General features: G+C 40.4%; 1 protein-coding gene across 7 annotated transcripts in view; it reads left to right on the forward strand.

Moving 5' to 3' along the window:
- The first annotated feature begins 820 nt into the window (after positions 1–820).
- Positions 821–23,470, forward strand: part of ptprua (protein tyrosine phosphatase receptor type Ua) — a 245,729-nt gene continuing 223,079 nt past the window's right edge. For 5 of the 7 annotated variants that reach the window (XM_040019859.1, XM_040019858.1, XM_040019862.1 and 2 more), the window contains exon 1: positions 821–1,078. In XM_040019859.1, the coding sequence (XP_039875793.1) occupies positions 1,009–1,078 (70 nt within the window). In that variant the 5' untranslated portion in view covers positions 821–1,008. The remainder of the gene's footprint in view (positions 1,079–23,470) is intronic. The other 2 variants (XM_040019857.1, XM_040019860.1) reach the window with 1 other exon arrangement.

A 23,470-nucleotide genomic window follows, 5' to 3' on the forward strand; every position in this document is an offset into this window, starting at 1 on the left:
AATGGAGAGCAAGGGCCAAGCTGGAATAAAGCTGCTTGGAAGCCAAAAATGCACTTAAAGGGAAGACTGAGGAAAAATATCCCCCTGAAATGTATGTTTAATATTGTGCTGATACAGCTCGCCCCCACAAACTTTGGATGCTATGCTTTTTTTTAAAAAAAGAAAAGAAAGTCATATTCAAAACTGCAGTAAGAGCTGGAATTATTATTTAATATTTTAAACAATAACTTATGTATAAACTCTTTTTATATTTTTAAACTTGGACACCTGGACCTGGACAAACCCTGACTCCCTTGACCAGCTGTTCTCTCCTGTTTGACTAAATGGCCATTGTAGCTTCAGATTTCATTTCACTTTTTAATCTCAAATAATCATTTTCCATTTCCTGAAAAATTTCTTATTCAGAATTCAGATTTAATCGAAAATTGAAGTTTATTTTCATTTACACTAGCTCATGACTTTGACTTTTAAATCTGATATTTCTAATATTTATCTTATCATTTCATCATCTGGGATTCCTAAAAATGAATTCTGCCTTTTATAATATTATATATATAAACATCATGACTTTATTTTCTTTGTTTTCTTCATGGCTTATCTCCTTATTTTTGCATTCTTTTATTGAGTTAAACGTGATTCTTGAAGAAACTGACTGCCTCCGCGCAATTAAAACCAAGCGCTTGGCTTCGTGTGGCTCTCCGGCCGTGAGCTCCCCTTCCTCGCCACATGGAGGCGCCGCAGACCCGCATTCCTGCGTCCCGCTTGCTCACAGTGCACACAGAAAAAAAAAGTAGCGGAGCCGTTACAGGAAAGGGGGGCTCTTTTGAACGCTTTAGCTTGAAATCAGATGCTCCCTGTGCGGGATGTGGAGGGATCAGTGCAGGCGGCGATGAATGGAGCTGAGCGCGCAACTTCTCTCCAGTCCTGCCGCTGTTGTTGCTCCTGCTGCTGGAGTTTCCTCTAGGATTTGCTTCTTGTGACGAGCTGGACTTTACTTCTTCTGCCAACATGTATTCAGCAGCATTGCTACTGATGCTGGCCATCAGGATCTACGCAGATAGCATGGAGGGACCAACAGGTAAAAGAAGAGAAAAGAGAAATACTTAGTTTGGGTATGGCGAGGCATAGTCCGAAGGCAAGAGTTACAGTCTTAAAGTTGACTGTGAGGGGTTAAAACCGCCATGTCCCTGCAATTTACAGATTTATGCTGAAGTCAAATTGTCTTCTGCTCCGACTGTGGTTCCCTAACTTGGAAAAAAAAGTTGCCTCTGAGTGCGCGTTCAACTGTTTAAACGCGCTCCCGTCTCGCTTTCGGTGCTGTGAACTTTGTCCTTTGTGCAAACAGTGGCACGTTAATATTTCACTGGACATTAAACGTGACATTGCCTGCATCCTCACAGCATCATTTTATGACAGTGCTCAGTGGTGTGTGTGTGTGTGTGTGTGTGTGTGTGTGTGTGTGTGTTTTCAAGATCAGATATAAAAAGTCAAAAAGCTCGAAAACGAAAGAGGATTCAGCAGTGTCTGCCTGCGTTTGACGTTTACTGCTATTTTTCCAGTTGTTCAGGCTTCATTAGGTGTTTTTTTTTTCTAAACCAATGTGTCATCTCACAGAAAGTAAATCTCCTCTCAGTAATAAGTCATCCCTCATTGGATCTTCTATTGCAGATGTTTAACTTTCTTGTGTGTTAATAGCTCTGATGGAACATCTTGCATGATTATGTTGCGGATGCATCGGGTGATTTGTTCACTTTGTAACACAGTCATCCCTCAGAGCTGTTTTGGAGTGTGTTGCCTGCTGCTACAAAGCAGCAACCATGGAGATGAATTAGTAATGTCAGTGTTTGTGCTCGGAATAACCGCACTGACAGCTGGTCCAGATATTCTCTGTGTGGATCAGTCAAACTCTTGATAGACAGTTTTGAAGTGTTCTCAGAGAGGAAAACACATTTTGAAGCTATATTACCTGAAAGCCACAGAGCCTGTCTGAGCTGTGAGTTCAAATCCTTTTCATTTTGCCTGTGGCTAGTTTAACACTTAAATGGCTGAAGTAGTGTGTGAAGACTCCTAAAGGCCGTGGGACGTTATCTTTTAAAGAATTTTGTGGAATAAGATTAGAAAGAGAAAAAAAAAACCAGCCACCAGTCAGCCCCTTATCAAGTTTGTCTCATGTGAAAGTGCAAGTTGACTTTTCTCAAATGCTTTTCAGCTTGTGTGAATGTTGGCAGTGCGATATAAATACTTTGGTATGTAGGTATCAGTTACACGATCACCAGAGCCAGTTGCTGAACAGCCGTGCACCGAGCCACTCCCTGCTCTCTAGGATCGAGTGGATTCTGTGGGCAAGATTTATTGTAACAAGCCACCTGTCTTCTGCTCTCGCATGAAATAGCAGACAAAATGTTTCAACACCACTGATTCACTTTCTTTTTATTCATATCACCAAGATTAGACACTGATTTCCATGGAGAAAGTCAAAGCTAGTTCTAATTGCATATGTCTTGGGTCATTGCGGTGGACCTCGGCCCTTTCTGTGACAGACTGAAGGCTGTTGTCACACAGTAGGAGTGAAAAAGTGTGTAAATTCACATTTAAATCAGCTTCTGCTAAGTGCATTTTCACCTGCTGCTTCTCTTTTAAGTATATCCGTCAAAGAACGCTGTCATTGCAAAACTGCAATGCAGTATAGATGAATTTGTGAATTTTTATGGTGTGACTTTGTCATAAAATTGCAAAAAATGTCCAACATGATTTTCTACAGCTCAATACATTTTCTTCAAATGTCAGTTCACTTCCAAACCCCAAAGATGATTGGACCCATATATCGAACAATATCAGTTATTTGCTGATCTATCGGCTTTAATAACAGTTGATACATGAAAAATGTAAAAAGTTATACGTTATGAGTAGTGGTTTGTCCACCAGAGGGCACTGAGCAGATTCTCTGTCGACAGCGTTGGTATTTGGAATGCCATCACCAAATGCGGATAAATCTTTTTTTAAAAATCCAACATTTTGAATATCTATATATGGATGTATATCAGAAAGAGTACCTACTTCTTGCTTCTGTCCAGATTGTTTGCAAATCCTTGATGTCCCTTGTTTAAGTCATTCTCATGCACTCTTAGACCTTCTGATTGGGTGCTGGAATTTTAAATCTTATCGTTACTCGCCAACATTTTTTCCATGTGTTTATAACCTCGTTAAAGCATTTTGCATCATCGTGGTCAAAGCATTTTGCACTACTGCATCATAACTTGAGATACTGCTCATGTTGTTTCACTGCTAAAGACAGCTCACCACCCATGGTATTCACCGATTAGTTATCTTTGGATCAGATAATCAAATGATTGTTGCAAATTTTGCTGTTTTTTTCTATTGATACAAAAATCACGGTAGCAGTAACCTTAGCATGTTGAATAGCACCAGAAATAAAGACCTCTACATGTTGTTTAAAGTTGTCAACAATAGTATTAGAAAACACTGCATACATTTTCATTGCAGTGCAGATGAGACGCATCTTTATGTATCCATGAAGCCAGATAACTGCACCAATTAGTTAAACTGCAGAAAAGTAATAAAGACATAAAGACCTGGATTGCTTCTACTTTTCCAATTCTAGATTCACACTAAACTACGGTTACTGTACTGCTGGCCTCCAGTAACACTGTGAAGAATTCAGAAGTCATTTTTGTCCAAGATATGTCCTTCAAAGTGCTCATTAAACAAATATGTTGGACTGTTTTCATCCATTCGTGCAATAAATCAAAAATGACCAACATCACGTGTCAGAGTGATGCTGAAAAGTTAGACTGGGACTGGCTTGAGAGACCTTTTTTTTTTCCATATTAGCTTCTTCTCCTCATTGGCTTTAAAATCTTTATCCTTAAGTAGAAAATCTTGAATAATCAGGCTCTGTCATAACTTAACAACCTCATAGTAACTAATCATCCTAAAAGAGGGCTTCAGAGTCAGACTGCAGGCTTACTTTTGGTTCCTAGAGTTTTCAAAAGTAGAACAGGTGTCAGGGCCCTCTACTCTGGAAACAGCTCCAAGTTTATATTCAGGAGACAGACTCTGTCTCTGCTTTCAAGATGGGGCTTAAAACCTTCCTTTTGATAAAGCGTATGGTTAGGGCTGGATCAGGTGACCCTGATGTTAGTTATGCTGCAATGGGCTTAGGCTGCTGGGGGACTTGCCATGATACACTGAGCATTCATTTTCCCCTCATCTCTTTTTGCTCTCTGTGTGTTTATACACCACTACTGCATTTAATCATTAGGAATTCTTAAATGCAGACTCTCTCTTCCACAGTTTGCCTTTTTTGTCCCGTCTTTCTTTGCTTTCTTCTCTTTCCCTTCATCCCCAACTAGTCGTGGCAGATGGCCGCCCCTCCCTGAGCTCGGTCCTGCTAGAGGTTTCTTCCTGTTAAAAGGGAGTTGTTCCTCCAACTGTCACCAAGTGCTTGCTCATAGTGGGCCATGTGATTGTTGAATTTTCTTTCTAATATTGTAAGTATATTGAGGTAGAAAGCTGAATTGAACTGAATGAAATGCAAGCAGAAGTAAAGCGAACTTGGTAACATGCCTGTTCATTTTGAAATGTATTTTGGAGTATTTTATGCTTAAGACTCGAGGGGAGTGAAAGACTGTGAATTAATTCCCCAGCTGGATTCAAGTTAAGAGCCGTTATAGTTTGGGGTCAGCAACTTAATCTCTCAGTGACAAGAGTGACCTAAAGATTAGGTGTCTGCGTGACAGGCTGCCTATGTGTTGCTAAGACACTAATGCTTTAACGTTTGGAAATAGGACTGTAATGCATCATCACGGTTACCACTTGTGGGTACACATTGAGATTTACATATAAATCAGATTGTTTCTATTTATGCCTCCTTGATATTCACAACTAGGCTTTGCAATCTACAGTAGAGTCACACGAGGAAAGATTCTTCGAGAAAATCCTTTAAGGTGGAAGGAAAATGATTTGAGTTGTGTTTTACAGAGTTCGTTTGTCATTCATCTGACCAAGCTGTCACTGCAAACTTTTGCCAATTGTAGTTATGTGATGCTAAGAACACTTTTGGTTGGTACTTAAGGTTCCCCACACAGCTCTTGGAATAAATCATCAAAGACTGAGCCTGGCAGTTTGTTGTCGGATTTGCAGGTACTGAAGTTTTAACATATCCCTTTTGCTGCCTTTTTGAGGCTGCCAAGAAGTTGTGTCATGCAGCTTTAATGTTGATCGGAGCTAAAACACAAGAAGGTGCAGTGGCAGCCCCACTTTATAATTCTGCCGAGTGTAGCTGTGTTTGCACCTCAGCTCCAAAGTCTGGCCTAGAGAACGTGTGATCGCTGAGGTGACACCTGGCGTGTTGTTTAAAGGTGCCCGGCCCCCTGTTAGCGGGGGCTCTGAGGAGTAAAAGCAAGAATGTAATTTAATCTTGAAACGAAACCACGTGAGTGAGCTCCGACACTAAGCAGCGCTGACATGCGGCTCCAAGGATTCTGATATTGGAGGAAGTAAGCTGGAAAAGATCGCAACGAAAGTGAGCGCTGACACGAGAAGGTGCGCTTTCATGGTCTGTTGGGAGGATGTAAAGAGGGGAGTTCTTGGTGTGTAGTGGCGTGAATCCAGCTCAGTGCTAAAATAGTCCAACACACACACACAGCTCTCCTGGGGCAAATGTGAGGGCTGTAAATAGAGAAAATGGCGTGTGTGTTCACACAAAAAGCAATAATGAGATGTGTTTTTTTTCTGGGGGAAATAACAAAAGATTTTTTAATATAAAAATTGTGAATTCCATAATAGCTGCACGTTTTTAAAGAAAATGAGTACAGCATAATTGCAGCTTGCAATAATGAGATGACAAAAGAGCAAGTGCTGTTTCAAACTGAAGAAGAAAAACCCAATGAATGTAGGGTATAGATTTAGCATAACCCATCCGCATATTCTACTGGACATTTAGAAGCCTTTTCAATTATGACCGTTAGATAGTTTGACTTTAATTATGTGTTTGGCTGAATAAAATGGATACAATGGCAAAAAAGATCAATTTGAAATGATAAAGCACAGCCGATGTTTCACTCTTAACCTTTCTGATGAGCACTATAGCATTAAGTGGGATAAATATTACAGAACACGCGAGGGCTTCTTTTCCATTCAAATGGATAGGTCAAGCATCAGATGTGTAGACATATTCAGACAGTCAGTAGCAGGCTGACAGACAAATGAGTGCTAGCTAAGGAGCCCTGAATGAGATGGAAGTCAGTGCAATCCTCCACTTTGATGGCTTTTGAGAAATTTTAATTGCCTTGGCTGTTAGTTGTCACTCATTCTGTTCGTCTCTCAGACTTTCATTGGCAGCGTGGCGAAAGCAAACTTGTAAAGGTGTTTCACCAAATTAAAATTTTAGTTTTAATCATCACAGTGTGAAGACTTCATGGGCTTTTTGGAAGTTCTCAGACCTGCGAATGGCAGACAGAGTTCACAAACTTCAGTGGTTTTTTTATACATATATAACTGCAGCATGATTACTTCAGTTTATCTCAAAATGATTTCCTCTTATCATGAAGGGAGAAGTCAGGCCTGCCGCTGTGGTACTGAAGGCAATTTTCTCTATGGAATTGGAGTTGATGAAATGCAGTTTCGCCGTCAACAAACTTCATTGTGCCCGTCTCGGTTGAACTCCGAGTTCTTGTGCTCCATCTATCTTTCAGTATGATGTATCTTCAGTAGTCATCAGTTGTATACAGTATTTTAGTCTTTTGCCACTTTGCTTTCTGTTTTAACACCGGACTACTCTTGGTGAATGTTTGAGCTGTTAACATATTAACTAAGTTGGATAAAGCGTTCACATCACCCTCCAATTCATTAGAATTGCTATTAGTTGGCAGAATTGCTGCAGACTCACTATGCAGATGAATCTAAATCCAACTAGGGCTGGGCCACATCATACCGTTCACAGTAACACCGGTATAATGTTGGGCAACGATAAGAAAATGAAATATCGCAATAGAATATGGGTAAAACGCGCGTGTGCAGTGCCTTTGTTTTCATACGCACATGGCAGAAAAAGCATGGCGGCGACGGAGAATGAGAAGGGCGAAAGCGGATCGTTGAATGAAACGGATGAATCAGAATTGGTTTGTAAAAATGCTGCAGCTTCAGTGGTGTGGAACTGGTTTAACTTTCGTCCGTCAGATACACAACAAAGCACTATTTTTGGTAGAGCGTGCTAGCGGGCCGTCGTTATTACCGCGTTTTTTGGAAAATACAACACACTTAAAATCATTCTTTGATTTTTCTGAAAGTTGACAGAGCCCCTTATGATCCCGTGTGCCTTATGTATGAATTCTGGTTGTGTTTACTGACCTCGAAACGATTTCATGTCGTACACGGCGCTCGAAAAACTGTCAACTGTTTTAGTACGACTTTGCTAAGCTACGAACCCGCACCGCTTGATGGATTGTCGGAGCATTACGGCTATCGTAGACAGGAGCCTCACGGAGTGATACGTACTGTGCTTCAACATAATATTACCGTGTTGTGTGTGTGTATAACCTCTTTTTAAGTTTTGTGGATATTATACATGGTTATGCTGAGGGTATGTCGGCCAATTTCCACTGGAAATGGCCTTTTGGTTAAACTGTCAGCAAGGAATTTGCACTGTTACATTTTTATATAACTTTAATGCACATAATAAACAGCTGCTTGTTTAAGTGAAAATACAGTGATGTTTTTTTTTTTTTGCACTAATAAAGTTGTGGAGTTGTAAAGTATTTTGTCTAGTGTCAATTATATCGTCAGTTATATCGTTATCGCAAATTTTCAAATGTATATCGTGATAAATATTTTTGGTCATATCGCCCTGCTCTAAATCCAATGTTGATTCCCATGCAATGAATGTAGCATTGTTAAAACAAATTTCATATTTCCCAGCCCTGTTGTTTAGTAGTTTTTTAAATAACAAGTTTTTTCTACTGTCCTAAATTTTGTTGTTGTTTTTTTAAGTTAAAAAAAAATGTTTTCACTCTCTAGCAAAAATACATGGAAAATGGATTTACCTTTCAAGTTTGGAAAAATGATTCTGGAATTCTTTTAATTCCTAACTGGGGGTGAACTCCAGGTTGAAGTCTGTGGGAAAATGTCCACCTGCTCCCTTTCTCTGTACACACAGTAAAAACTTTCCTGCTGTACTTTTGGTCTCAGTTGCTGCTTTCTGGTCACGCAAAGTTCCTTTTGGAAATGATGGTCATCATTAGACTCAGAGAGAAGGATTATCCAGGGGTAGTGCATTGGCTATGTAGCTATCAATCACAAGTCAAGCTTGACAATCAGTGTGGGGTGTCCATACTGTGTCATAGTCACTCCCCTGTACTCATCATGTCCACTTTTAGGACACCCAGATTGCAATGGTGAAAATGCTAGTTTAAGCTTTCATAATAGAACTTCACAATCATGTGACATCATGCTGGCAATAGTTGCCTTTTTATACTGTCTGCGGTTTGAACCCAAAACTATTTTAATTAGTTTTGCTGCTTAAACCAAACCAAAGCGTTAAAAACAAAACACAATGACTGAATACGAAGTGTAAAAACGAATGTGTAATCACGGGGTCGTGTAACACTTTTCATAAACATGATTGACATAAGTATGTCACTGCCCACAGTTCAAGATGAGTTATTTTACAAAGAGGTAATTATTTATAAAACAAAAGAGAAATTAAAAAAGATGAAAGTAAAGCCAACTAAAACATAAATGTTAGAGAATGTAAAAATATCAAGATTAAATCAATGATGTCAAGAATGGAAAAGTTTGTAACTCGTGTTAATGAGCGCAGACTCATGGTAAATAAATACGCAATACAAACAGTTATCTGGCAGCAGCAGGTTTGAATTTTTGTGGATGTTGTTTGGGTCAGGTTTCATTTACCTTCAGTTAGGTTGTTGACAGATAGATGATCTCCATTTACACATACCTTACTTTACAGTGATCATCTCACACATACCTTATTTTGCATTACATATGAATAGCCTCAAAATTATATTAAAATATTTCAAGAAATTTGAAATAATTGTATTTATGACAATATTGAAAAATAAGGGGAAGACATTTTATCAATGATTGCACCTTGTAGGCAGCAGCATGTCTCTTTTCATTCCTTCTTTTCCAATCAACTACTGTCAGTGGTGACACACTACCTAATTCAAAGTGTGAATTGAATCAAAGTGCCAGCAGCAGCACTATAGTGCAATAGTAGTGACTCCGCAATATATCCAGTGACACTGCATAAATCAGATGCAAGCACGAAGGTATCCTAGAAATCTTAAGTAAACAACAACAACAACAACAACAACAATAACAACAACAATAATAATAATAATAACAATGATAATATTAGCAGCTCGGTGGCACGGTGGTTAGCACTGTTCCCGCACAGCAAGAAGGTCCTGAGTTCAATTCCACCATCAGGCCGGGGTCTTTCTGTGTGGAGTTTGCATGTTCTCCCCGTGTTTGCGTGGGTTCCCTCTGGGTACTCTGGCTTTCTCCCACGGTCCAAAGACATGCAGCTTGTGGGGATAGGTTAACTGATTAATCCAAATTATCCATAGGTCTGAATGTGCGAGTGAATGTGAGCGCAAATGGTTGTCTGTCTCTGTATGTTAGCCCTGCGACAGACTGGCAACCTGTCAGGCTCCAGCATGTTTGCCTTTATTTATTGCAGAGAACTACCAGTGCAGTCTCATACCAACCTAGCTTTTTTTATAAAAATATAATCAGGCAGGGTTGTTTTATGTCAATGTAATGGGCAACTGCCTTTGCTAGTAATGAATCTGTACAGTAACCTGGTAGATTTTCAAACACACTTTTAAGTACATTTCACAACACAGGGTATCGTTTTTGTTAAATATGGTTCATTGGTGGTATGTAGACCATGGAAATATTATTGGCTGTTGCAGAAACCCTTAAGACAACAACCTACAATAAGCTGGCTCATGCCGGTAACTCCTGCATGTTATTATTGAAGCTGATACTGCTACCAGCCGGCCTTGGACTGGACCTGGGAGGCGTCATTGTGGAGAGATGCGAGGCCAACTTCGACTCTCCAGGTGTTACAGTTGTGTTGAGTTTTTTCCCCATCTACAACAAATCATTATTGAGCAGATGGAGGAATGCCAGCAGGCACCATGCTGTCTGTCAAGCTGATCTCTAAACATGTTTAGACGCTGAAGTTAATTTGCTTACTTTTCTACGTCAGTAATGAATGCCTGCATTGGAGTTCACTTTAGATGACTTCAAAGGAAGCTGCTGGGTTTCTGATTGCCGTTGCTCAGTTTTTCCTCAGTGACTCATTTTACTGCATCTATATAATGATGCGCTAGATGAAATGTTTTGTGAAATCAGTAAAAGGTTGAAGATAATAAATCCGCATAGCATGAACACCTCAGCTGTGGGTGGAATTTCGATATTGGAGGCTGTTGTGTGTCACAGGTATGTAAAGTGATGTTAATTGTACAATTATTGAGTCTCAGGAGACTGAACTGTTGCCCGGGGCAACAAAAGCCAAGAAGCGTAAAGCATCCTGACTTTCTTACCTTCAGATGATAGACGTCAGTTTGTTTGTTTGCCAAATTTTGGGAAGTTCCAAGCACTGAGGATAATTTCTCTGCACTCCTCCAACCCCTCTTTTCTCCCGAGAGGCTGAGAGCTCGTCGTTTGCCACAGATCATGTCTCAAATTGTCCACTAAGCATTGAGAGTGTGGCACTGATGGTTTGAAAGCAGTTGCAGAGGCAGCTTACCAGATCACGGTGCAGCAATTGCACTGACAACAATATCTTTCTCTGAAAACTTGACTATATTTTATGTCAGCAAAAGTGTCTCTTAATTCCTCAAACAGCCTTCAGAAAGGAAATATCACGCCAGGCAGCGACACTTACCTCGTCAAAAGTGACGGAGTGAGCCTCGAACACTTGAAACCTTTTAAACACTGTTGGGTATCCCTTGATGGTGAGGCTTTTTTATATTATTGCTTTTGTGATACGAAATGGAATTGGGCCATGCAAGTTAAGTATAACCAGTGATGGGTGGGTGCCAATTTTCAGGTTATTATTTTGACATCTTTCCAGTACTAGAGAACTTTTTCGGTTAAGTAAAAGAAGATCCTGTAACTCGCTGTAGTAACAAATTGTAATGTTATTTATTTTGTTCTGAAAATGAAATTATAGCATTGAAGAAAAGTTCAGTTTTGTTTTTAAACGCTGTCAGAGAAAAAACTCCGTATCGTCAGGTCACACTTAAATAATTGTAAATTGGAATCACCCAAGAATCTTGCAATTGGTGGAGCTCTAAAAAAAAAAATCTAAATTATACAGATGATGATTGACTCAATAAAAAACGCAAAAAAAAATTAAGAAGTAGCCTTAGCCATATATTTTCAAGAAAAAAATATTTCAATTAACTCGATAATTATTATTTTTTTATAGGTCAGTTATAATATTTCTTGTCTGTTGAATGTCAAAACTTGAGAGAACATTCTTTAAAGTAAAAAATGTACATATTATGATATTATAGAGGTGAGCACAGGTTTTAAAGCACATCAATCTACTCAGCAGACCTGGATGGAAATTATAAACAAGAGCACAATTGTTTTGTTTTTTTTAAATTTCAGCTTTAAACTTTGATATTCGTCCCAGAATTCCAAGCAATACCCAGCCCTACAAAGAGGAAGTAAAAAACAAATGTGAGGGAAAGTGGGTATAGCAGAAAAGTAAATTAGAGCACTTCGTCAAAATTTAAACCCTAGAACGCTCTCACCATCACAGATTGATGGTGATAACATTGTGGAGAATTTGAGGGAGGATTTTTTTTCCTTTCAAGGATAATTTACCCCCTGGTTCTGGAAGCATTTGCTCTCAGCACACAGACGTGGCCAACTTGTTGGGAATGGCAGTTGAGACTGATGATGCAGTTGTTGCTACGACTGGGCACATGTATTAGGGATGAGGTGCACACAGAGAAGAGATATGCAGGAGCATGACTGTTCTGCAGTGATGGCTGCCTGTCCATTTAGTCCAGTCCTGCTCTCCGTCAGATTTGGCTGCTGCTGCCATTACCTCCCAGATTTGTCACCGCTGCTGACAGCCAGCCATGAATAATCTTTATGAATATTCCTCTGTCACTTGTTCTGCCTAGCTGACAGTGTGTTTACTCTCTGCGGCTGAACCAATTGTCCAAGCTATTCCCCGGCCATGAAACCTCTGGTTGGAACTGTCAAGTCTGATGACAGGTCGATGCCAGCGGTGGTGCTGGCAGCAGAGTGGAAACTGTCGCTCGGTTATCGCTGCAGCGCGAGATGACCGAACAGCAGATTCAGCAGACGGGGTCAGAGTTCGGCTGCAGGATGATTTTGTGTCGGTGCTATCAGCAAATGTCACTTTAGATTGAAATGACATCTGAGGGCAAACTGCAGGAATGGCATTCCTCATGCTTCCTTTCCTTTCTGAAGCTTCTGGAGAAAAATAACCACATGATGCCAAAAGCTATTTCTTTTCAGCTCGGCTACCTTCTCCTCCAGCTCCTTATCTCCCACAGTTTTCCCTCTCGGGCTCACATGTTTAGTCCTCCGTGTCGTTAATGTAGTAAACCACAGCGCTGATAAACTCAAGTTAGATTAACTGCCAAACCACAAACTCACTTCTTCTTATATCTTACCCCTCACTTTTTGTAAGATAGCAAAAAAAAAAAAAGAAAAAAGAAAATCACTGATATGGAGCAAGGTCCCAAGGTAGCTGTAGATATTACACTTTAAAAAGTAGGCATTTAAAGTTATCAAACTGGTGGGCCTCCCAGTGTCCCTGTGGCACATGAGAGATATTAAAAGTTGAAAGGAAACTTGTAAGGAAAAAAAAGTCAAATTATTAAATAAATAATATAACACGCCCTCACTGGAGCAAACAAGGGCATTGTGGCAATGCCTGCTCACCCCTGTCAGGGTTCCTGTGCACAGCATGGGAGGTTATGCAGTATGAGCAGCAACACCTGTGCACCTGCTATCACTGCGGGACGTCTTGGTCACCAGCTTCTTATTTCCTTCTCTGTCAGTAAAGCTTTAGCGTTGCCACGTTGTGTCTCGGTGTTGCTGTTTTCCATACATCTTTCCTCCTGTTGCACATGAAGCGTGAGACCCTCAAAGTGCAGGTCAAGGTAATGCTTTACCGTTCAAATCCAGGTACGCCTCACATGCTTCATAAAACCAGACTTTTCTGCACAGCTCCTATATGGCTGCTAGTTTGTATGTCACGTTATGAGACCAGAGTCTCAAAGTGTCTAAATCCCTACGTGGGAAGCATTCATGGCTGCAATATGAATTTCAAGCCGCCTGTTGCGTGTGCGGTCAAGTAATATATGACTCGCAGTGTGCGTGGCAGAGAAAACAGTCAGTTTATAATGTTTTTGAAATGAAATTGTAGATCATGAACTGGCCAAGATGCTTGATGCATATTAAGTTTCAGTCAGTTTCAGTAGTACTTTCAAAAGTAGTAGTTCAGTCTGAGTTTTCAGCGTGATGTGTCACAAAGATGAATTTTCCTGGATAAACAAGTTTCAAAGAGAAAGGAATAAACACTTCCAGTGTAGGCGTTCCCACTGATAATCAGTCCTGTGAACCTGGCAGTATTAATGCATCTTGGCCTTCTCGTCTCCCAATCCATCTGTCCTACTTCTAACGCCATGATAAATAACTTGGCATGCATATTTCTTTAAAAATTCTCGGTCTTTTGTTTCTATTGTCCCTCTGACACTTTGGGACACCTTGGCAATGATTCAGGCAACAGCCGTAGTTTGGCAGTTATAAGAAATAATTGCACCTGGGCCAGCATCTGCTGCGTGTGCCTTTCAAATGGCGTATGCATCAGTAGCAAGTACAGTGGGCTGCAGCCCCCCGTGGCCTCCGAACTCAGAGAGATAAACATAAAGGATTACATTCATGCTCTGCATGGAAATGAGCAAGCTAAAGCATCTTTACATTCACAGAAGAACATGTTACTAAAGCCAAGGATGATTGGAGGCATATACCTCTAAAATCCTCGTTCTGTTTTATGAGGATGTTTCGCTGCCAGCACACAGAGTGCAGTGTTGTGGGTTTTATAAGCTTGCCGTTCCAGGAGGCCCCGAATCATCGATTCAGTAAGCAAGGCCGTCAAGTGTTGGTACTGCATCTCAGGTGGAGGTGGTGGAAAATGAGCCAGACAGTGAAGTGAAGGAAGTGGGAGAGGAGAGGAGCGTGTGGAGTACAGGATGGGGGTATTGATTACACTGGTAGAAGCTGTATGGGGGAAAACAGCATGGAAATCAGCTGGTGGTTGGATTTCTGTCTGTGTCAAAACTTTGCGTATTAGCTTTCATCTTCCTACCACCTGATCTAACAGAGCAGCGCCTAGAAGAGGCATCTCAGCAACTAAACATGTGTGTCCCCTTACCCTCCTCTGGCCTGCACCCCTAATCTGAGCATCAGTAGACTCTGAGCAGATGGCTCTGTAGCTGGGGTCACTGAGCCCATACACAATAATAATAGGGCATTTGAGGATGATAGCGCTGGCCCAGACACTAGAGGGATAATTCAGGGATGACCCGAGTAGACATTAAAAACAGATCTACTTTGTTTGCCCTTGCATAAGGCAACAGTTGACATATGTTGTTTGTGAGTTGGTTTAAACACAGCATCCTGTACGCTGACCTAGAAAAGTGATGAGAATAGCAGAACGCTTGCCTTCAAAAAGCTTCACTGGGTGATTTTTTTCTGTTTCATGTGGAAGTTCTGTGCTAGTGTTAATGTATTATGAAACTAAAGAAGAATCTCTGCCAAGGGTGGAGCACTGGCTCTGTGCAGGAAATAGGTTACTCGTAAAGTTTAGCTGATATGGGTCTTTTGAAGATGACTCGCTCATTTAGGACAGATTGTTACTGGTCCATTCAGCTTCAATTCCAAATCCTAAGTTCAGCCTTGAGTAAATCCCTTTAAGGTAAATACATTTTTTCGTAATTTAGAGAACAAAGAAAAGGTTAACCACAGTTAATTCTTTAAGGTGAGAAGCTAATATGTTGCTCAAACTGATGATTTATGTCAAAAGTATTCACATACTATCAGGGTAGTTCAAGATAGTAATGTTTTTGCAGTCACAGAGCTAGTAAATAAAGCTTGGTGCTTTACTGTTGATCAAATGGGGTAAGTATCAAGCTTTGTTATACATGGAATGCAAAAGCTTTGCTTTAGCCTTGAAGCAGGAGATTAGTAGATTGTTCAGATACAGCTACCAGAAAAAATTATCTTTTCAATTTAAAAAAAAAATGTTTTTACAATTCTTTACATACCATGTGCCCTGGTCTCTATTATTTTAACTTGTTGCTGAAGTGCAGGGAAGAGCTACAGAGACCCCCGTGTGGTTAGCTGAGTGGAGGGACACTTATTTAGAACAATGTGTGACATGTTCATTGTTATTCCTAAGAGATGATTTGGACATAATTTGCTCCTGCTTGAGTCTGTACCACGCCCACTGGGTTCTACAGCAAGCCCCAGACATCTCTAATTATATGCACACAAAAGTAGGCTATGCATTGTTTTCATATTTTCACCCCCCCCCCCAAACTCTGTCACCCACTTTCGGCGAGGACACTAGACTCGTTGTTAATTAAAGCTGCCAATCATAGTGACAGAAGGTGAGAACTGGGGAGGAAGAGGAAATGGAGAGTCCCTCACTTTTCCTAAGATTGTTTTATAGCGCTGACTACTTTTAGAGGTCGTGGTCAAGGATGGTAACAGTTGACTTAAAAAGTGATTGTGTATGAAGGCATGAGTGTGTTTTGGGAGGGTGGAACAATTAACAGAGGGTGCAGATCAGGACTCCTGTCAGAAGTGACGTCTCATTTTTAGCCCGTTTAAAGAGAAAGGCATACATTTTGGCTAATGAGCTCTGTTTACTTTGACACAGGTACAAGTCTCCTTTTGCCTCTATGTCCTTGCCTGGCAGCTGTCTTTGACCCACATGTGTTGTCTGTGTTTAATTAAAAATCCGCTGGAGAGGGATTACAGTACAAGGCAGGGTGAATCTGTGAAGGCGAAGAAATGAGAGCCTTAAGTCGATTCACTAATAGAAGGTTTAGTGTGGCTGGTTGGCTGGGCACAGAATTGATGGTGTTGGGTTTGGTTTGGGTTAGTATTGCAGACATCCTTTCCTGTGTGACTGAAGCCTAACAAGTTTGTGCTTTACATGGGTAGACCAGCATGCAAATCCTTACTTCAGTCCCCTGTCTAATTCTGTTGATTTGTTTGTATTCAACTAGGTTAGAGGCATGCTTGAATAGCTCACCTACTGGACTGCTTAATGTAGCACAGATGTGAGAATGGCCTGCAACAATACTGCCCTCTCAGGAACAAATGGGGATAGACATGTTTAAAATGTGTCCTTTCGACATGTCACACAATAAAATTTTTCTCACTTTTCACTTTTTAGGCCTAAATACAAAGTCTATTACTACTCCTGCTACATATGTGCACTGTGACTATTACTACTATTGACAAGCAGAAGGAATACGTGCTTTTAGTAATAGTTATTGCAATGCTGCTGCTGCTGCTAATGACTTAATTGCATTCATTTGCTTTATTACTGCTGACACAAAGCATTAACACCATTGCTACTGCTCCAACAAATATATGTTACCTAATGCTACTACTGCTCAGCAGTAAAGCTACTTTCAATGCTGCCAAATAGTCTCAGCTTTAACTAATGTTTCAGCTATTGCTTACAACTAATCTGTCAAGGGATGTAATGGATCAGTGTAAAAAGAGGAAGAAATTCCCATCACAGCTTTGCTGAACCAAAGCTGGCATCAACTAAACGTGCAAAATCCAGCAGTTTATACAACATTTAGTTTTTAGTTTTATATGAAAGCCATAAATAGCAGCCAATTGTCTTTGTTTTGCTTTCTTGTTTTTGTGAGATTGGGCAGTGCTCTGTCTTTGTTGACTGTTCTGTCTCTATTCCTGCTCACCTGGTACACCTGACAATTTCAGTATAGCCCGTGATCCTGACACCTACATAAACAATTCTGCTGTGTTTGGGTAGAAGGACGGGAAAACTAAAGTGTGATATTGTTGAGTGGTCTGGGGAAAATATTCTGTTTCTGAATGTAAGTAAGACTAAAGGGATGGTCATGGACTTCAGAATAACATGGCCTGAGTCTATCTTGGAATAGTACAGATAGCCGGGTCCCCACATTGACAGGAGGCTGAACAGGAAGACAACACACAGGCTGTATCTAAGAAAGGGATAAGCAGGCTTTGTTTTCAAAGGAAGTGGAGAAAAATCTTGGAGCTTTTCTATCAGTCTGTTGGGGCAAATGCAGTGTGCTTTGCGGTGGTCTGCTCTGTGCGTAGCATTGGGTTCAGCTCCTCAACTTGTAGTGAGTCAGGTGAGCACCTTCTGTAACAGATTGATTCTGCTTTGTTCCCTTAAGGACAAATCCAGAAAATCTTCCCTACCACTTCCACTAACTCTTTATGACACTTTTATCATTATTTTGGCTTCAGAAATTATTTCATTAGCAAGCAATATTTTCTGCACTGAAACTAAGAGTAATTCAAAAGAAGAATCAAAAAATAATATTTAGAATTTCTTATTTATGAAAAAGTAAAAAGGTTCAGGTTGGTATAACTATGCTAAGGCTACAGTTGATAATGCTGCTGACAGTGCTACTCATGTTTACTATCAGTAATCAGTCAACAACAGGGGGACTTTTGTGTTATTAAGTCTTCAGTTAATTTAAAACACTGTTTCATATTTTTGCCATAAATAGATTAAGATGGAAAATTTGGGTGCCTGTGATTGAAATTCCTGTTAGTGAAGTGATCAGAATAAAAGAAAGGAAAGAAAAGCTCTGACACCAGGATTCGTTGTGGCAAATAAGGACCAGAGCCTCCATTTTAATCCAGTGGACCGAGGAATATGAGCATGTCTCACTGCTGGCCATGATATTTAATGTGGAAATAAAGGAGCAGGGGAAGATGAGTCATTTTAATTAGCTGTGCCACCCTGCCATCATCACAGGCTGAACACATTTTGATAGAAAATATATAATTGTTTTTAATAATGTCTGTGTGAGCAGGAACAAACAGGGAACTGATCGAGGAATTCCAAAATGCTAGAAATGACCAGGAAGTGGATTAACAGGTAAACCGGGAGCAGGAGAACACAAAGTTCAAACAGTTATGTGGGACAATGAACAAGGGGAGGCCAAGACAATATACACACTCACATTATAACATGGAGGGAGAAAACAGATGGGATGGCTGGAGACAACAGACATAATGAGACGGGGAAGTAAACTCAACACAAAACACAGAGAACAACCATTACCAAATAAAACAGGAACGGCAGAAACAAGGATTAACCTGACACAGGGAAACCTGGAAAGACAAGTCAATACAGAAACTGAAGGGAAACACAAAAAGGAAAATAAACCAAACTAAAGGGGATAGGACTAGTAAAACCTTTATAAAATAAACAAGACTTGTAAACGCATGAGGACAAGACCTAACCAGGAAACTAAATACTGGCTAATCAAGAAATATTATCTGAAGGACTTCAGATAATATTTCTCCAAACCAAGAGTCACGGCCATGAGAGTCTCCTGTCATCATTTACTCAACTTGAATTTTTAATAGACGAAGCTATTTTCATGTTTAACCTCCTAGGACCTGGTGTCCACATATGTGGACATCACGTTTTGGGACGTCTAGACCAAAATACTTAATTTTTCTCTACAAGGGCCTGCTATCCACTTACGAGGACATTATACTGCCACTGTTCTATCAAAATTTGAAACAAATGTCCTCATGTGTGGATCTCATTTTTCTCAAAAAACAAAAATGAGGTAAAAAATGTGGCAACATGAGCTGAAGATGAAATTGTAGAGATCAGACACAGTTTACCGATGGACCCGTGATATCAGTCACCCAGACAGCAATAAACCCGGAGCGGATCTGCCCTCAAGAGAGTTTTTTATTAAATAAAATGTGTTTTTGCTACAGTTTATGATCATTTCATTGCTTGAATAATTATTCACTTAAAAAGTAATCTAATGATGTGGAATGTAACAATCTTATTTTTTATAGAGGTTATTACTGCCATTATGAATAAAAATCCTTAATGACATTTACAGAAAAACTCTGCTTTAATATTCCACTTTAAACATTTTAATCTGATTAATCTCAGCCTTTACTGATACATGATTGCTCTCTTACAGCCATAGCAGGGATTTTTTACTCATCTTCACTCAAACATCTGCAAAATGTCAGTTGTGACCAGTGTTGGTCAAGTTACTTGAAAAAAGTAATCAGTAACTAATTACTGATTACTTCCCCAAAAAAGTAATCCCGATACTTTACTGATTACTTATTTTCAAAAGTAATTAATTACTTAGTTACTTAGTTACTTTTTAAAAACACGATTTACAACCTGAAGAGGTGATAAAGTGATAGATCTTTCAGCCCAATTCTACTTTTTCTACATAATCCATCATACAAAATGTAATCAAATGGAAAAGTCTCTTTTTAAAACTTGTTTTATTAGTTTTAATCTTTTAACTTTATGCATCAAGCAAAAATTTAATTATATGCAACATTCTCTGACTTGAAGAAATTAGTTTAACATTAAAACTTATTTTCTGCACATTCCAGCACATAAAATATATTTTTTTTGTGTTTACACTCACTCTTTCAAATAGATGCAAGTAAAACACAGCAGAAAATAAATAAAATCAAAGACTCAGCGGTCCTGTTGCTCTATTTTCACCTGTAAAGCAGGAGTAGGGCAGGCGGAGGTTTACCCTGGTGCAGGTGTGCCGCAGCGGTCAGTGGAAGAATCCGCGAGTTTCTCTGTGAGTTTCCCATTACGTCGTAGCGCACTCGGTGCTTGCTTGGAAGTTTAGGGTTTTTTTTTGCTGTAAAAACAAGTTTTCTTCCCACGCACAACAGACACTAATGTGTTAGTCACTTTTTATGGAATCAAACTCAAAATAAGGTCAGTACTTCCAAGATTTAAACGCTGCATGCTCATACTCTCTCCCGCACTCGATATATGATCCACTGTTGATCTGCACACAGCTGTTGTCACGGACGTCGCACTCGCTTACATCACTGTCATGAGACATTCTCGCAAAAAATCACGGTTTTAGTAACGCAGTAACGCAGCGTTCCTACGGGAAAGTAACGGTAATCTAATTACCGTTTTTGCAATAGTAATCCCTTACTTTACTCGTTACTTGAAAAAAGTAATCGGATTACTCTGGTTGTGACAGACATTCTTTCATCTGTGTGATTGATTACAGCACGACAGCTGATTGGTCACTGTGTTCTGTGTCTAAAGCTCCACACAGATCATTTTTATTTAAATAGTAATTAAAATAATTTTTGTCTTTATTTAAACTGTGATATCTAGTAACTGTTTGCAGTGTAGCTTTCAGCTGACAGGCTGACAGGTGCATCACTGTCCACAGAATCACAGAGTAAGAAAGATGGAGAATACAGGTTTTATTCTGAGCTCATTTTATGTCTGTTACATAATCTCCATCTTTCCCATGTAAAGTGCAAAAAATAGGAAACCAATATTTAACTGGCATTTCAGTGTTTGTAAAAATGTAACTGAATAAACGTGGAAATTAGTGGCAGGAGAGGAGGAGTCGTAGAGAAACTGTTGCCAGTCTAGTTCACTGAGTCGGTTACCGTGGTTACTGCTGAGAAAAGAAGTTAACTCTGTTTTGGGAACAGACAATCCAGGGTTAACAAACTCAGAGATGTTAGCTAAACCTGGCAACCTACTGAGGCACTTCCCAAATAGGTCCTTTGTAGACAACCTATTCAACATCAACACTCATGGTTCAACATGGTTGAAGGGTGTTTCTTCCATCCCTGCTTTACTTGCTTAGCTTTATTTTCATTTGTTGGCTGATAAATGAAATTATTTGCCGATACTGACGTATCTAATATCAGCTGATAATATTGGCTCTAGCTGCTACCAGCAATACAGGAATCATTTCACTGATTGAGCCAAGAATTAGCTTAATTACAGCATCTGTTAAAATGCTGTAAAGAGGATGACTTCACCTCAAAAACCACAGGAGGTGTAGGCTTTCGTAGTCCCAGAATATACGTATCTTTGAAAATATGAAACCTCAAACGAAAGAGTGCCTAAAATATTGCAGAACTAAAGGAACGGGCAAAAAATCTTTAAGAACTGAAACTTACCAAAGAGGGTGTTACTACCTAACCTGACATTGCAGTGAGCCTAATCCTTTTTAAAATGTTAAGTCTGTAATAAAATGGAAGAATTGCAAAGAACTGTGGCATCTTTAACTTTATTCCTTTCTGAAATCAGGCCATATTTGTAGTAGCAGAAATTTTGAAAAAAACGTTTGCATGCTACTGTACCTTTCTAACCATAGTTTGAGGCCACAACTTTATATAAAAGTGTGTGCTGCTGGGTTAACACCCCTGTGGCTTCCCTCAGCTTTGACCCTAGCTATAAAGTCCTGACAGGGGTACTGAACACCTGATTCAGGCCTGACCTCTAAGTTTTGCTGGCGCAACACAAGACTGCTGGGCTCAGGGGGATTCTGGCGATTGGGTTTGCCCGAGGGCGCCGCGGCTGTACGCTCTGCCCAAAATCTCGCATCTCCTGCCGAAAAGAAAAGGGAATCTGCAAACGTGTGGGTTTATGTGCGCGTGTGAGTTCTGACCTAGCCAGGGGCGTGAATAAAATTGTCCAGTAATTGCCTGATTCTGTCACCGAGATCATTACCACAGGTGTTTGAGCCCTTGCAGGTGGAGGAGGGGATGTAAGCCTGCAGAGCTTTGACAGAAAAAAAACAACCTTTTTCTCCAGATTTTTTAAAAAAAAAGACTTGGCATAAGGTTGTAATGATTGGGTAGGTAGAGGCCCTTTCACTGTCACTGACTTTGACAGTTGGTCTTAATGATGTTGGCATTTCAAATATGCTTGGGAGAAAATGTTGTTCAGAGCAATCGCCCTCTCCCTTCATGTAATGAAAAACAAAATCACTGGCATGTGAAATTTGCGTGGTAAAGGAAGAAGGGAGGGGAAGACGGGGGGAAGTGGTTGTAGCAGGAACTGGAAAGAGGGCACAAGTTTTTTTCTAGTTGATTAGGCAGCTGAAATCATCCTTTGTGAAAGCATGATTGGGAAGTGAGGGAGGGAAGCATAACCTCCCAAAGGAAGGCCTTTTGGGTTCATTGCTGTCGGATTGATGCGGGTGGATGTTTTGTTCTGGGCTCGGTTTCAGGGGTGTGGACCCATTCAGAGGCGAGACTGGAGGCTCCTGGATTTATTCCGGCCCAGTGGGCAGCTGCAGCAGCGCTGGCGGGCCCTGCCGGAGGATTTAAACCACTTTTGCGATGGCATAACAGCATGCAACTCACAGAGAAAATGAGAGCAGGGAAGCAAAACCATACACTCATTATCAGAGTCTACAGGAAACTGCAACATTGGGGATGGATGGAGAGAAAAGGCTCCGGAATAAAAACTGAAAGAACAAAGAGTCAAAATGATAGAAAAAGACTGAGAGCAGAATGTCAGGAAAGAGTAAAAGAGGTTAAGAAAGGAGGAATGTGAGAGGGCTGTCAGTGGAAAGGATAGAGAGCCTGTTGTCCACTGTTTGAACACAGCAGAGCCCCTGTTTGCAGCTGCATGGGCCCTGTGGCGGAGCTCCATTTCTGGGACGCCGTATCCAAACAAACAAGCTCACACACAAACGCACACACGCATAAAGAGGTTTCTCATTAATGTGCACAATGGCACAAGGCTCATTTTGGAGACCATTACGTCCTGCTAAGAACTGCTCGTTTATCAAGATAGTGCAGGGATTACGCCTTATTCGTCTTCTCCGTTGCGCTACACTTGATGCAAAGTCACTCCACTGATAGTTTAAAACTGGGACTGGGACAATTTCCCTTGTGGAAAATAGTCACCCTGAGTGCATTTACATAGACACACAGAACATCAAACTTGGTATATTTGTTCTCCTGGCCTTCTTTCAAAAGTGCGAAAAACCCAAGGGAGAATCTTCATTTTTGTAAAGCAGGTGTAAGAGCCAGGGAGCAGTTCATGTGGTGTAACAGACTCTATCTGTAGCTGAAAATGCAGTTAACAACACTCCTACTTGGGGATGAGCTCAGCAGCTTTCTGGGGCATCTTCACTAAAGTATTGTCCTTCAAATAGCAGTGTGCCAAAAGTCAGTTTTAACTGTGGAAATGATGCAACAGTTGGGCTGTTTCACGGGGCTGTCTGCCTGCCTGTTACAGGGTTGGAGATGATGAATGTACAAACTCGAGGAGTGTGTCCTCATGTACATCCTGACCTTGGGTTGAACGTGAAGAAGCTACCCAACTCCAGACTGA

The sequence above is a fragment of the Simochromis diagramma genome, unplaced genomic scaffold, assembly GCF_900408965.1.
Source record: "Simochromis diagramma unplaced genomic scaffold, fSimDia1.1 OVJJ01000753.1, whole genome shotgun sequence".
Lineage (NCBI taxonomy): Eukaryota > Metazoa > Chordata > Actinopteri > Cichliformes > Cichlidae > Simochromis > Simochromis diagramma.